This window comes from Mus caroli, unplaced genomic scaffold (assembly GCF_978045245.1).
Source record: "Mus caroli unplaced genomic scaffold, Mus_caroli_1 scaffold_12, whole genome shotgun sequence".
Taxonomy (NCBI): Eukaryota; Metazoa; Chordata; class Mammalia; order Rodentia; family Muridae; genus Mus; species Mus caroli.
In genome coordinates, this window is record NW_028227267.1 from 63,168,300 (window position 1) to 63,178,162 (window position 9,863).

Consider the following 9,863-nt stretch of genomic DNA (forward strand, 5'->3'; position numbering starts at 1 on the left):
AGGATGGAGAGCTGGCGAACCGGCGACCCACCCCTCGCGGTCCCTCCTCCTGACCCCGCTTTCTCCCTCCCTGCCCACGCCCCCCGGCGCCGCCACGCCACCTCCGAGCAAAGTTGGATCTGAGCGGGCGGTCGCTGCGGCAGAGGATGCCAGTTCCCGGCAGCGCGGGGCGGGGCGGAGTGGGGCGGGGCAGGAGGAACGCAGGATCAGGAGGGAGGGGACAAGGAGGGAGAGGACCCAGAAGGAGGAGACGGAGAAGGGAGGGTACGAGGGGGTGGGGGGCGCCCTGAGCCCGCGCCCCGGAAGTAAAGCGGTCACTTCTCCCGTTAATGGACGCGCGGCAGCCGCCCGACAGACCTCTCTCGGCGCCAGGGTGAGTGTCGGATAGCTATAGCCGGGCAAGGACCCGAAGGCTCAGACCTTAGTCCAGAGCCCCTCTCCCCGACCTGCCTCACTGCATTGTTAAGGTGGCCCTGGGGCTCCCCTGGCCTCGGGTGAGAGCTGAGGGTTGAGGGAGTCAAGGTTCAAGCCTGCAGGCTCTTGGAAACTGGGCAGGGGTGACCCTGGAAACAGCAAGGTCTACTCCGGGATAGCCAAGTATCCGGCACCAATGCTTCAGTTTACCCACGACCTGGGCGCCAGGGCGCGCACTGCAAGGAGCAGAAGGAAAGGAGAATGTTCTCCCTGCTTGCAGCCCCTGTGGTTGGGAGGTGGGGCACACAACATGGCGGGGGGCGAAAAAGCAGAGGAGCGTAGCAAATGCAAGCGGTGACCGGGGGAGAAAGCAGCAAGCCTGTGGTGCAGCGGGGCATAGTAAAGAATGCAGACTGAGGATTGCGCTTCAGCATAGAAGCTGGGGACCCGTAACATCATCTGAAAGGGCCATGCCCTGCACATCAGCCAGTGCCTCAGAAAAGGCTCAGAAGAGTCCTGGATTTGATATCTCCAATCCCCCAACACAAACACACACACACTCTCTCTCTCTCTCTCTCTCTCTCTCTCTCTCTCTCTCTCTCTCTCTCTCTCTCTCTCTCTCTCTCTCCCACCCAAAACGGAAAATGGTTGGGGACTAAGCAGACTGAAGCACACTCGGACTCATCTTGCTTTCAAGTCGCCCCGCCTAGCTTCCCCGCCCCTGTTGCACGCTGCGCAGGAGGCCCAGGAGTTTGCCAGATGTTCCTTCTCTAGGGCCGCAGCGGTTTGCATGGAGGGTAGAGGTAGATTGCTGTTCAGGGGAAGGTTACATGCTGTGTGAGTTGTGGGCAGCCAAAGTGTGGGGATTTGGAGTGTGTGCGCGCGCGTGCACACGGTTCAGCCACAGCCGCCAGATTCGAGGCTTTTCCTTGCTTAGTCCCACCTCATGGTCCTGGCTTGGTTGCATTTAAGCCCCTCCTGTTTTTCCAGAGTGGCTGAAACCTGCAGAAGTGTTGCCCATCCTTTGGGGGTTCTGGAGGGAGATCTGAGCATGCTCACTAAGATGGATGGGTTTGGTCTAGGAGAGGCAGTTTACTGCAGCGTGTTCTCACAGGGCGTTGTGACCAAGAAATCAGTCCCATTGTCAGCCTTTGCTTAGGTAACGATTGCTTGCAGATACCAACGCCCGCAGTTGCCCGAGATAGCTTGATTGATGGAGTCATAGTTTGTGCACACACACACACAATCCTGTAGGAGCCAAAAGGAGGGCCTATGGACCTTAGCATCAGAAATGCTTGGAATTTTCTTATAAAGCGTCCATTGGAATTGTCAATGCCACACTAAAGCCCTGAGGTCTTTCATCCTCCCTGCCTTCCAAGTTAGGACACCAGTTTAGGAGGCATTACGCCTAAGGTCATGAGTCTAGTTGAAGCACCCAGTAATTCCAGGCCTTTGCCCCAAGAGCCTGGTTCCTTCAACAGGTTATCCTATAGGCCTCTTTAGTGAGAAAAGTACAAAATCCTTGCATTCTTCCATACCCGAACATTTCCCTGGTGGCTCTTTTGTACATCAAGGGTGTTCCATTTACAGTCTTAAAATCTTTTTTGGTTAACTTTCATTTATGTATATGGATGTTTTGCTTGAATGTATGTATGTACATGCACTGTGTACATGCCTGGGGCCATTGGCGGCCAGACAAAAGTGCCAGACCCCCCCCCCCCCCGGAATTGAAGTTACAGAGTAAGCCAACCTGTGGCTGCTAGGAACCAAACCTGCGCTTTCACCACTAAGCAATCTCTCCAGGTGTGTGGGACCTTTTTTAATTGAAGAGCATCCCTTGTAGGCATGGTTACCATCGGGTTAAAGGTCTCAAAGGCTAGCAGATTTCAGCATGACAATTCTTCTGTGAATTTGGACATTTGGTGGTTTTTGTTCATTTGTTTGTATTTTTCTTTTTTGTTTGTTTGTTCGTTTTCTGTTTGTTTCGGTTTTTCAAGAGAGGGTTTCTCTGTGTGACAGATCTGGCTGTCCTAGAACATACTCTGTAGACCAGGCTGGCCTGGAACTCACAGAGTTCTGCCTGCCTCTGCTTCCCAAGTGCTAGGATTACAGGCATGCGCCACCACAGCCCAGCATGTCGCTTTTGTTTGTTTTTGCTCTTTCTGAGACAAGGTCCTGTTTGTAAGTCCAGGCTGACCTCAAACTCCTTATGTAGCCAAGGGAGTTAAACTTCTGGCTCACTTACCTTCACCACTTAAGTGCTGGGGTAATGGGTATGTGCCACGGTGCCTGGCTTATGCAGTGCTTGGGATCTAACTCAAGGCTTTGTACATAGTGACAGCACTCTGCCAACTGAGCTACAATCCTAGCCCCTCCAGAGCTCTTCACATCTCATTCCTCGAAACAACCTCAAGCAGAGGAAGTTCACTCCCATATTTTACAAGGGAATCTCAGGCCTAGATTGGTCTGAAGTTCTGGGATCCCATGCTGCCAAGCACAGGGTGAGGCAGCATCTTGCTCTCCTGGTTCTGGCACAGTGGAACAGCCTTTAGCACCTTCCAGGAAGACCGGATCTGCTCCTGCTGCTGCCATAGTTAAGGCCAGCATCTGTGGCATACAGCCTCCTTCAGAGTGATGGAAGATGTTCAAGCCAAGGGGAAGTGGGTGTAGCACCCTAACACACCCTCTATAAGTCTCTGAGAGGCACAGTCAGACACCAAATTACAACATTTCAGTTGACATAACACATGTGCCCTATAAGAACGCATGGTCTAGTGATGGCACTCTGACATTCAGCCAATTAGGAAGCGGCTTCTCTGGAGGCATCCTCATGACTAAGTGACCACACCATCACTGGGAGTACTCCCTTTTACACTCTCCAGTCTCCCCAGCCCTGCAGAGCAAGCATGCTTGGTGCACACATCACTTTGCAGTGGATATGTGTTCTGCCTTTGCCCTTTTCTCAACGGCCCAGTTAAATTTAAATGACAATGTCAAATTTAAATGTCTTAGTTACTTTTCTATCTCTCTGGCAGAGCACCATGACCAAGGCAGCTTATAGAAGAAAGCATTTGATGGGGGCTTACCGTCTCAGAGGATGAATTCATAACCAGTGTGGGCAGGAATATGGCAGCAGGCAGGGAGGCATGCCGGTGGAGCAGAGAGCTGGTATCCGGTCCACAAGCACAAGGCAGAGACTGACAGTGAGAAGGGTGTGGCCTTCTGAAATCTTAAAGCGCACCCCCAGTGGGACACCTCCTCCAAAATCCTTCTCAAACAGTTCCACCAGCTAAGGACCAAGCATTGGAACACATGAGCTTATGGGGCCCACTCTCATTCAAAGCACCACAGGAAGAGCTGATTTGGTAACTTACCATGCATGGCCCTTGAAAAGCCTGGCTAGACCCAACCACAGAAGACTGACTCCTAACTCCAAAGTGTACTTCTTTTTCTGAGATTTGAATTTTCTCCATTCTACCCATTTTTAAGTACTCTTAAGTGTTTGAATGATTCTGTTTAGTTTTGTTTGTGTCTTCTTTTGGAGACATGATTTCTCTATATAACCCAGATTGACTTCAAACTTGCAGTCCTCCTGCCTCAACTTCACAAATGCTGGGAGTGCTACCAAATACAATTCAGTTGGATTTGTTTTTTAGAGATGGTTCTCATGCAGCCCAGGCTGGCCTCCCACTCCCTATGTGGCTAAGAAGGCTCTTAAACTCCTGATTCTCCTGTCTCCAGCTTTCAAGGGCTGGGGTTACAGGGAGGTAGCACCATACCCAGTTTATACGGTGCTGGAAATTGAATGCCAGGCTTTCTAAAGGCTTCTTCTAGGCACGCATTCTGCAAAGTGAGGTGCGTTCCCCGAACTACCTGGGCTTTTTCTTCTAAGAAGTATGGTGACTCTGTCCTGTTTAGGATGCTTTATTAAATTCTGAGGATTGTCATTCCTTTCTTCCTTTACTAAACTGTTTCCATTTTAATAAGTGCATTAATATTTGCTACTAGATTTTAGACCTAAAAAGATGCTATTCATGTTTGTGTGCAACAGGACAGCTTGACTCGGCTGAAATTAAGACGCATACATCCTATTGTATAGAGCTGTGTGACATCTTCCTGATCAGGAAGCTGAGTACTTGACTCCTTGGTTCTTGAAAAACATACTGGAACACATGAACAGGTATTTAGCTACATCTCCTAATTCCATCTTTTGAATGGTGAAGGTCTTGAATCCTGCTCACTGGTAGGGCTTTCAGGGTGGAAAGACTGGATTTAGCTGGTCCTCACCGGGGAAAAGTACAGCTGGCAAAGAAGGGGGTTCACCAGAGTGGGGTAGACACAGGCGCAGTGGGAGTCAGAGCCCTTGGTCCACCCCTAGTTCCACCTCAAACTAGTGTGTGTGTGTGTGTGTGTGTGTCCTGGGAAGTAGAGGGCTGTGTAGTCAAAATAAGCCTCTGTTTCCCTAGGAGTCCTTGCCATCTCACTGTGTGATTCCCCAGAGTTGGGTGCTAGAGTGGAAGCCACCTCCCCCATTGACTAGAGAGAGTCGAAGTGACAGAAACCAAGAGATGGTGGGAAAAGCGATTGTTCCAGGTACCACACAGTTACGACGACCAGCCCTCGGAATCAGCAGCGACCCCACTACAGAGCAACAGCCCACCCTACCTACGCCGCAGGAACTGTCAGCCTTGCTGTGGGTCTGAAGACAGACAGGGAGTGTCTGGTTCTTGCGACTGGGTAAAGGGACAAAGCATTTGGCCCAAGAGACTTTGAGTCTCTTGGAGACCAAGTCCAGAAGCATATCCTGGGACAATGGCGGTGGCCCTGCTGGAGGAGTGGTGCAAGATCATGGATGTAGACGTCCAGAAGTCACTGCTGGTGGTTGACATTCCGGTGGACTGTGGTGAACCTGAGATCCAGACAGTCCTCCAGGAGGCGCTGAAGTGTGTTGGCAGCTACCGGCTACTAGGCAAGATATTTCAGAAGCAGGACAACACCAGTGCTGTCTTACTGGAACTTATGGAGGACACAGATATGTCTGTGGTCCCCAGTGAGGTGCAGGGAAAGGGAGGTGTCTGGAAAGTGATCTTCAAGACCCCTAATCAGGACACTGAGTTTCTCCAAAGACTGAACCTCTTTCTAGAAAAAGAAGGGCAGACGGTCGCAGGGATGTTCAGAGCCCTTAAGCATGAGGGAGTGTCTCCAGCCACCACACCCTGCACATCCCCTGAGTTATTGGCCCATTTGGTGGGGCAGGCAATGGTTCATGGCCAGAGGCCTCTGTTGCCTGTGAAGTACTGTAAGATGAGAGTATTCTCTGGGAGCACAGCAGCTGCCCCAGAGGAGGAGCCCTTTGAGGTCTGGTTGGAACAGGCCACTGAGATAGCCAAGGAGTGGCCCATCCCTGAAGCAGAAAAGAAAAGGTGGGTGACAGAGAGCCTCCGTGGCCCTGCCCTGGACCTCATGCACATAGTACAGGCAGACAACCCTTCCATCAGTGTGGGGGAATGCCTGGAGGCCTTTAAGCAGGTGTTTGGGAGCATGGAGAGCCGTAGAACCTCACAGGTAAAATACCTAAAAACCTATCAGCAAGAAGGGGAGAAAATCTCAGCCTACGTGCTCCGGCTGGAAACTCTGCTCCGGAGAGCTGTGGAAAAAAGGGCCATCCCCCGGAACATTGCCGACCAGGTACGCCTGGAGCAGGTCATGGCTGGTGCCAACCTCAGCAATGTTCTGTGGTGCAGGCTACGGGAGCTGAAAGATCAGGGCCCACTCCCCACCTTTTTGCAGCTGATGAAGGTCATACGTGAGGAAGAAGAAGAAGAAGAAGAGGCCTACTTTGAACATGAGAGCAGGGAGGAGCCGGGGGAAAGGGAAGGCTCTGGCTGCTGGAACAATTCAAGAAAGACCTGAGAGACATCCCCACTCCGTCCCCGATCTGGCGGGCATACAGACGATGCTTGACAGGGCTGATCCCACTCCAGTGGATTCTTCTTAAGTGCAGGACTGAAGTTAAACATTAGGACTGAAGGTTTTTGTCTTTTCTTTCTTTTATTTTGTTTTGAAAGGGTCTCACCTTATAGCCCAAGTTGGCCTTGAACTGACATTCTTCCTGCCTCAACCTCCCAAATTCAGAGTTCTGGGATTAGAGGAATATTCCACCACTCGATCCCCAGCTCCGTTTTTCTTTCTGAGAAAAAAAAAAAATACAAGACTGAGTTCCAGTACGTAAACCTTCTGAACTTTAGTTTCCTCTAAGTACACCAGGGTTGGCCAAGTCACTTTCCATTCTCTTCAGAGGGAGTAACAGTGTGAACAGGAGATAGGAATTGGCCAGTCGGGGGCTGGAGAGATGCTCAGCCATTAAGCACACTTGCTATTCTTTTGGAGGAGCTCAGATCGCAGCACCCATGCAGTGGTTCACAACTCTAACGGGGATCCAACACCTTCTTCTGGTCTCTTTGGGCACTTCACATATGCGGTACACATGCATACATGCAGACCATACACATGAAATAAAAACAAATAAGTCTTTAAGAAGAAAAGAACCAAGCCGGGCGTGGTGGCGCACGCCTTTAATCCCAGCACTCGGGAGGCAGAGGCAGGCGGATTTCTGAGTTCGAGGCCAGCCTGGTCTACAAAGTGAGTTCCAGGACAGCCAGGGCTACACAGAGAAACCCTGTCTCGAAAAACCAAAAAAAAAAAAAAAAAAAAGAAAGAAAAGAACCTGGCTAGGCAGTTGCCAGGCATTCCAAAAGTGTCCCTGGTCCTCTGGTGCATGAACGTCACAAGGAGCTCTGATTTCCCATTGTAACCTTCCTGAAGGTTACACTTGAGGGTGGGACCTTCAGTCAGACACTAATCCATTTGTGGATAGCGTTAGAATTAGGCATTAGAATTAGGTCCATAGATTTTTTTTCATGATAAAATGGCTTATATCTTCTCCAATTTTAGCCCATCTCCTATATGATTTTAGGAGTACCTCATCAGAGGGGAGAATTTACAGTAGCCTTGATCAGGACTTTTCTGAGTCTCATTAAGAGAAAACCATTGCCTTCCGGTCAGAAGAATGGAATCTACCTCTTGCCTAGGCCGAGCCCTACCATTGCAAGCCAACCAAAACAGAAGCGTTAATCAAGTCGGGCAGGTCCATCACCTGGCTAATGGACTGCCCATTAGGAAGGCAGATTCACCTAACTCTATGCTAATGAGATGGAAGGAATAATTATCCCTTTAATGAAGTAATGTCCTTCTCCTTCCCAGAGTCCCTGCTATCTGTACAGTCACTACAGAACTACCATGAAAAGTAATTTTCACTTTTTCTTTTTGCTGGCCCAGGCCTAAGCACACACTCTTTAGTACTTTGGGCTGTTTCGCTCTCTCCATGTGGCTGCATGCTAACCCTCTACCTACTCAAAAAGTGTGGCTTTCTCTCTTCTTGTTCTCTATCTCCCTCTTCTAGGTAGGTTTGATCCCCATAAGCCATAGGGTAGAAGGAGAGAACCAATTCCTGCAAGCTGTCATTTTACACACACACACACACACACACACACACACACACACACGTACAAATAATGTAATTTTTAAAACCACAACAAGTAGACCAATGTTTACTCATACCATAGAAAAATGGACTGGCCTTATTTTTTTAAAAAATTATACAAAACACATATATCCTACTTAATGTGTGCAGCAACCTACTCTATAGGGTGTGTGTGTGTGTGCTTGCATGCATGTATGTGTGTGTGGAGGAGGGGTGGGGCTTGTGGTACACTTCATAAAGGGAAAGATGCAAAGGTCAACTAAGTTAAATGGCCTCAGCACCAAAATACTCAGAAGTGAACCAGAGCAGAGGCCCAGAACAAGACTTTAGGGATCCACCCTCCTCTGGGCATCTCTCAAATGTGTTTTCTTAGTTCTGTAGAGGATTGATTTTAAGCATTAGTGTTTTAAACTCCTTACATCTCAGACACCCAGCAGGTAGTATCAAATGTGCTAATGACCAAGTCTCAGTATCTCAGCGTTCACCAAGCTTGCTTTTGTTTCCAGACTGACCCAGGACCGCAGAACAAAGCTCCCTGCTGGCAATGGTGAGCCTATTCCAAAAGTCCTGTAATTGTGCACAGACTTGAAAAGCCGTAGCACCTGTGAGTATGTGTGCCAGGTCAAGAGTACTAGGGCACCATAAACAAACACTGCTTAGTTGCCTGCCAGGCAGAGCTCGGGCACAGTTAGTGTGCAGCCTGTGGTAGATCCCTGTGTGGTTAGCAAGCTGCTTGGTTTCTCTGAACATCCGTTTCCTTATCTAAAAATGGGCTGCCATTAGGATCAAGTGGCACAATGCTTTTTTTAAGGGCTTGGAGTAACGTTTGAAACTTGGAAGCCCCTCCATATACTGAGGATCTTGGTATTTCTGTGATAGTGGTCAACTCAATGCATGTTCTCTTGACTGTTTTCATTGTATGGAAACAGTCACAAAGTAACAGACTTACATTTCAGTCGGGATCCTCCTGCAGTGAGGAAGAACTTTGGCTTGGAAGTAAATGTGCACTAGCTGGTCGTCCACATCTGTGGTAAGTATTCCAGAAGGGCTTGGTGACTGTTAATCGACTTGACTTTGGAATGATGACCTGTTCTTCCGGGTTGTGGGTTAGTTTAACTGAAGAATAAGAAGTTCTAAGAAAGGTGTTGTTTTTTTTTAAGTCATCATCTGTGATGGTTTATCTTTCGGAAATATATTTCTCAACACTGTCCAGCCACAGTGATGTCAGTGATGGGATTGTCCTTGACCACTCTAGCCTGACTCCATGTGGCGTTATGTTCCTGGGAATAGCTTTGCCGTTGTACTTACCAACAGAATACAGAGTTAAATGTTACCACTGCGAAGTTACCAAATAAATCTGAGTTAGTGAAATCTTGAGTTGTTTTCTGCTTCCTATAATACCTGAGTTTTAAGGAGCTTCATTACTAAAAACAAAACAAAATCCAGCTAAAGGGGCTGGAGAGATGACTCTGTGGTTAAGAGCACTTGCTGATCTTCCAGAGGTCCTGAGCCCAGTTTCTAGCTCCTACATCTGGTGGCTCGTAAGTACCTGTAACTCCGATTCCAAGGCCTTTGGAGGCCTTAAAGCTGCTTCAACTCTCCCAAGTGCATTTGGCGAGCATCTAATATTGTGCTGGACACACTGTGAGCAGTCCATGAGGGGTGAGTCCCCCCCCAAGGGGTTCTCTGTTCCCATGGTTTGAACAAACTCCTCCCAGGACTCTCACCTCAAGTCTTATCTCCACTCCTAACCCTTAAGGATGGAACAATCCAAGATTCCAGAACCATTGATTTTGAAGATCATTTTCCTTTTTAGTAGGTGTTCCTGGTGCAAGCTGCAGGCCAGTCCATCAGCTTCCTGCATGTTTCAGAACACTGATGTCATGTTGCCCACCACTGCATCAGC

At 49.0% G+C, this 9,863-nt stretch overlaps 1 protein-coding gene across 1 annotated transcript; it reads left to right on the forward strand.

Annotated features, from left to right (window-relative positions):
* The first annotated feature begins 252 nt into the window (after window positions 1–252).
* On the forward strand, window positions 253–9,319 carry Pnma2 (PNMA family member 2). The gene is made up of 3 exons (XM_021181299.3): window positions 253–373; window positions 4,466–4,594; window positions 4,881–9,319. Exon 3 carries the CDS (start codon window positions 5,227–5,229, stop codon window positions 6,325–6,327), a length of 1,101 nt encoding a protein of 366 aa, XP_021036958.1. The 5' UTR covers window positions 253–373; window positions 4,466–4,594; window positions 4,881–5,226; the 3' UTR covers window positions 6,328–9,319.
* Window positions 9,320–9,863: the final 544 nt, after the last annotated feature.